This window comes from Sturnira hondurensis, unplaced genomic scaffold (assembly GCF_014824575.4).
Source record: "Sturnira hondurensis isolate 20B ecotype Veracruz unplaced genomic scaffold, ASM1482457v3 Scaffold0004136, whole genome shotgun sequence".
Lineage (NCBI taxonomy): Eukaryota > Metazoa > Chordata > Mammalia > Chiroptera > Phyllostomidae > Sturnira > Sturnira hondurensis.
In genome coordinates, this window is record NW_028076767.1 from 5,456,737 (window position 1) to 5,462,743 (window position 6,007).

The 6,007-nt window shown below is 38.1% G+C and overlaps 1 protein-coding gene across 1 annotated transcript in view; it reads left to right on the top strand.

Annotated features, from left to right (window-relative positions):
• The window catches only part of CATSPERT (catsper channel auxiliary subunit tau), an 80,054-nt gene extending 77,631 nt beyond the window's left edge, over nucleotides 1–2,423 (top strand). The window contains exon 16 of the mRNA XM_037044685.1: nucleotides 2,057–2,423. Within this exon, the coding sequence (XP_036900580.1) occupies nucleotides 2,057–2,344 (288 nt within the window). The 3' untranslated portion in view covers nucleotides 2,345–2,423. The remainder of the gene's footprint in view (nucleotides 1–2,056) is intronic.
• The last annotated feature ends 3,584 nt before the right edge of the window (nucleotides 2,424–6,007 follow it).

Here is a 6,007-nt window from a genome sequence, read left to right on the forward strand (position 1 = left end):
TCTCCTGCTGCCTAAGCCATGTGGCAAAAAGGAGCACCCCAAAGACACATGGTCCTGACTCTTGCCCAAGACTCAGTGTCCCTACTCCACTAAAGCCTTGTGGTTCTCTGGAAGGACGGTATTTTTATTTTCTTGATCACTGCTTTTATTTGTTGGTATATATAAACAGGCATGACCTGCAATTAGGAAAATAATACATCCTAAAATGATATAATGATAATTTGATATGCTTAATTTTATTTTTGAGAAAATAGATCTAATTTTAAAACAGTTGAATTTCTATAGTAAATTGATTTTCCATAATAAACCAAATATTTAGCTCTATTAAAGCAAATTAGTAGCAGGGTAAATATTAAGATAGCTTATTACATTCTCAACTTTGGATTCCTCTTTTCTATCTAAATTCAGTAATTTAGTATTCAGTAAGTGAAGGTTTGTGCTCACTAGGTCAGGTGTAGAAAGAAGAGGGATTTATAGTCTTTGGGAAAGACATTGTGAAGTACCTTCAAACAAATGGAATCATTAGTACACTTTTAAACAAAACAAGAACTTGTGTTTCTGTTACATGGTATGAGATTATATAGGATCTCAGAATTCTTCTTCTAAGAGCAGGCAAGGGAGATAGAGTTACCTTTATTTCCCTCTGTTGAACCAGCAGTACCTAAATTTTTCTCTAGTGACATTTGGTAACAGAGAGTTGCATGGTGACAGGGAGTTTTTTAGATCATCAGAATGCTTTGCTCATCTGATTCTCTAAAACCCAAGAATTCCCCAAAGGAATCGAAACAGAAGACTGAGAACCGAATTGTAGGGGCATCCAGGAAAATAACCGGTAGGTGGGTCCCTGTGCACTCCCGCTGGAACTCCAGCAATCTGTTACATCTACCGTGAAGCAAAAATTATGTATTGCTCACCAGTGTAACAGAAATTCCCTTAGTAATCTGACTTGCCTCATTGCTCTGGGTACCTCACAGAGAAGAGGAAGAATGTTTCCCTGCCCTCTGCAACCCAGGAAAAAATGTAAACTAGGTCAAATTTGTCTTTGGTGAACCTCCCTTCACCCTCCAGTTCTAATAATCCATTTCCACTTTCTCTCCAAACGAAAGCAGCCACTCCCTGGCTTTGGCCATCTCTGTGAAGTGTTACAAGGCAAGCTGCTTCAACTGCAGAGGAAACTAATTTGAGAATGACTAATAGCTCCATGTCTTCTTATGCCCAATCGTAGATTATTATATTAGTAAACTATAATCATATATAAAAAATTTAAAGAGAAAAGAAAAACAAAGCCCATAATCCCACCACCCTAACACAGCTACCTTTTAAAAAATTATTTTTGGTATATGTCTTTTAGTTATTTTCTTAAATATTTTACTTGTTTACTTTCAAAGTGTACATGAAATTATTATTTTAATATAAACATAACCATATTCTTAGATGCTGGGCTCTGTGTGTGTATTAAAGATGTTTATTAACTTCTAAAGAATGAACATTTGGATGATATAAATAGTAAAATGTAAGAATTCATAATTTATTCTTGGGGTTGGAGAAGATGTATTTTGGAGGAAAAGGATTATAGAATAGGCTGTCGGCTTTGCCTAGGAGTCTGAACCCTGAGGACAGCTGCCCTAAATTTACCTGGTTTCAAGCTGTATATCTTCTTTCCCTTTTGAAATAACAGATCATTTGAAACAATAACTTTTTTTTCCAAAAGCATGATTTCTATAGTATTATAGTTTCCAATGGGGGGTATTGGGTGTAGGGTCTGAATTCACCTATAAAACATTTGAAGCTTTCATTTTTTTCTCTTTAACTGTTGATATTACATACTTTGGTCCTTATAAATTTAAAATACACTTTTCGAATTTAATCTTTATTATATTTTTCCATTACCACTTAGTCCCCATATAACCCCCTTCCCCCAGCAGTCACCACACTGTTGTCCATGTCCATGAGTCCTTTTTGCTCCCCACCCTCTTATCCCCACCCCCACTAGCTGTCAACCTGCTCTTCATCAGAGGCCTAACTCATCAACTTGACCTTTTATTTTAATATTTAGGATTGTTTGGATAGATTTGAGGATTCACCTATGACCTCTTTTCAGCATCTTGAAAAATTGAGATCAAGAGCAAGCCTTTTAGGAAAGAGCTCAGATGATAGCCATGATTGGTTAAAACACTCTGCAAGGCCATATACTGCTCCAGAGGTTAACAAACGACGAGAAAACTACACTGGAAAAGTTACAAGTCCTCGAATGGTTTCAGCAGGCTTAGTTCATTTAAATGATACAATCCCAGATTATGATATCCATAAAACACAGCCCAAAAAAATGTTTGCTCATTCATGATATCCAACTAGAGTTCAGAATGACATGTGAGGCTAACAGTTGGAATATCATTTTTCCAATTAACAAAATGGTTTGGAGATCTGTCCTCTTGTGCGATACAAATCAGCAACCAAATTTCACCTTGTTAGAACCATTTTGTTTTAATTAAAATGAAAAGAAACACTTTTTGAAGTAAATGTGTTTTCGTTTCCTTCAGGGACAAACCCAGAAATATATATTCAGTTCATATTTATTGGCAAAGTCGTATTTCTAGTTTTCCTCTCTTCTCTGTGTAACAATATCATTCTGATTCATAGTTCTCTGTTTTCTCAAATGTTTGTTACGCTCCAAATTACCCCTGCCTACCAAGTTCTCAGGCTCTGTATTTGCAGTTGTTTAGCCTTTTACTCTTTAGCTTTAGTTATACAGGGTCCGGCAGAAGTAACAACTTTGAATGTGGTTGGTAGGGTAATATGGGTGTAATAATTTATAGTTTTAATTTGAAAAATTCACCTGTCATAGGATGTGCTTGAGTATGATATTATATTACAGAATTACATGTTTATGATTATATAAATTTTTGTAATAAAAAGGAGTGTTATATGTGCCGGACCCTGTATTTCTTGATTCAACAGAATGCAATTCTCTAGACCTATAGAACTTGTTAATATTAATATCAGATATTACAACTTTTTACACTGTAAAGGTAACAAAGAACAGATTTAATACTAGTTCCTGAAGCATCTCTTACACTGTAGTGACTTTCTTACTTGGAAAACTATGAAAGGGCCTCTTTAACAACACAAAACTCAAGAAGTTGCATAAAATTACAGTAACTGTATAAAAAGTTATCTAACTAAACAACCTAGGATTTAATTCAGAGACTTATGAGAATTGGTTCTATTCCCATCAAGTCCAATATTTGGATCTTGTTGAATTTTGGTTCATTCTTGAGAAGCAAAAACTTCAGTTGATAGAATTTTTGTCAGCCTCAATTTTCCCCCCACAAATTATACAAACTATGGGATTTAGATACATTGAATGGTAGAAAACCTAATTCTTGATCATTCACTTAATGGTATAATCAAGGTAGCAATTTTTTTTTGAGACCAAGATTTTCTAGTAATCCTCAAAGTTATATAAGTCACACTGTAACGGAGAAAACATGACTCATGTAGAAGGAACACAGGGAATTGGTTTCATGAGTGATGGAATCAAGGCTAAGAAACCAAAAGGGATGGTGAGTCAATCCAGAGATTCTCGAGAGCAGGAAGTGCTCCTGCCTCGCGCAGGGAAGAGCGAGCAGAAGCAAGTGGTGCCACCAGAGTCCTAAAGTCAAAAGACAAAGAACACAGTCACTGCCAGAGACAGCAGAAGGAACAGGAAAGTGTGGGGAAAGGGTGAGGAGCAGCACATTTCTCCCTTCTTTCCTTGCCCTCTGATCTCCCAGTATTTCCTCCCTGGAAACCAGAGAGGGAGGGTGCGTGGGCAATGCATTGCAGTTCCCAGTGAAGCAGAGGCAGGGAAGAGTGGAAAATTGGATTTAAGAGCTAACAGGCAATTGACCAGCAGTATTAATAAGAAAAGCCATCGATCTGGCTTACAGTAAAGGAGGAAATACTAGATAGAAATCTCACATCCCTTTGCCTCACTTTAAACTCTTAGTGGTAATACTATAGCACACAGAGTTTTAAATTTCCTACTATGGAATCCCAAATTTTCAAGTTATTTAAAATAAAATATAAAATCTCATAACCTTTATTCAATGCTGAATTCATTAAATATTTATCAACTGTCCATAATATACCAAACATTTTGCTAAACACTAGGAATATTCTAGTGAATAAGACAGTAGTTTCAAGGAGTCCACAGCCTGTTAGGGACATACACACAGAAGTAGAGTTGTATAAGCACTTTTTTGGGAAAGTACCATAGAAGCTCATAGGGTGGCATTTTAGCTAAGGCAACTGTGCTAGCTTGGTCCTTCAGAAAGCCAACACTGAGATGATTGGACAGGAGTGGAAAGCAGAATAATGATCTAGCCACCCTACCTCCAGGAACCTGAGTATGGTAACTTACATGGCAAAAGAGACATTGCACCCATGATTAAGGGTCTTGAGGTGAGATTGTCCTGGATTACCTCGGTAGGCCCAAAATAATCTCAAGCATCCTTAGAAGGGAGAGGCAGGAGGGTTGACAGCAGAAAAGATGTGATTGCTGAAACAGAAGTTGGACTAATGCTAGCCCAGGGAGCAAAGGGAGGCAGGCAGCCTCTAGAAGCTGGAAAAGGCAGCAGATTCTCCTCAAGCCTCCAGAAGGAACATAGTCCTGCCAACCCATTTGAAGCTTCTTACCTCTAGAACTGCAATAAAATAAATGTGTTGTTTTAAGCCACTGCATTTGTGGTAGACTGTTACAACACAACAGAGAGCTAATACAGCAAGCAAGGAACCTGTGGTACAAAATTTAAGACATTCTTAGGGTAAGGTTACCAGTGAAGTGTTGTTTAATACAGTAGGTACTCTGATGGTCCATCTCATGTGTCCATTTGATGGGGTTGCAGGGTGACCATATTTGGTCAAGCATTATTCTGGGTGTTTCTGTGAGCCCTATTGGACAAAATTAATATCTAAGTCTGTTGACTAAATAAAGCAGATTACCCTCCTTGATGTGGGTGGGCCTCTTCAGCTCAAGGCCTAGAGAGAACAAAAACACTGACCCTCCCCTGAGGAAGAGAACTCCTGTCTGAGTGCCTTAAACAGGTGCATCAGCTTTTTTCTGCCTTTGGACTCAAAACTGAAACAGCAGCTCTCCCTGGGTCTTCAGCCTGGAACACTACTGGCTCTGCTAGGTCTCCCTCCAGCTTTCCCAGTCACCTTGCAGATCCTGGGCCTTGTTAGTGTCCCTAATCGTGTGAGGCAGTTCCCTGTAATACTTCTCCTACTGCTTGTTTCCTGGAGAACAGAAATACACTCACAGGTCTAAGAGGCACTGTTTCAGTCTCCACAGTCCATCTTTTGCAGTACACGTATCGGTGCTCCACCCTCACTCAGGAGAACCTCCTCAATGGTTCCTGTGAGCCTGTCTTACTGAAGGGAAATTTAGAAGGACTACTGTAGCCCCTAACACTACATGTGGCCTGGGGGCCACTGCTGGTACTCACCTCTTTTACCTCCTTCACCTGGGCAGGTCTTTGTGGCTTGCTGGATGGAGGGACCTAAACATTCTTGATGGGGGCTGGCCAATAAATATGAAAAGGTTTGTGTTTCTAATTGTCTATTAATGTACACACTAATTGGTTTTAATTTTTTAGTCTTAAGACAATCATTTAAAAATAATTTTAATGGAATGTTAAATAAGAGCATACAGATTAAAATCCAGAGATAGGTCCCAATTTAGCACATTTCAAACCATGTGCTCTTTGAGACACAGCATCTCTTTTGCTATTATGGTAATACCATGCATTAAGATCTCTATGTCATTACGTTGCATCACCTACAGGAGCAAGAATAATCAGATAAAGGACCAGAACATCATCTCCCTCCATTGAATCAAATACCAGGTTGTCCCTAATTCACAGGTTATATAAATAAATCTATTTGTTTGCAAACTGGTTTTCCTTGGCAAAACAAATTAGCATCTGTGTTTAGGTTTATCAAACCATAGAAAGAAAATAAATAAAAG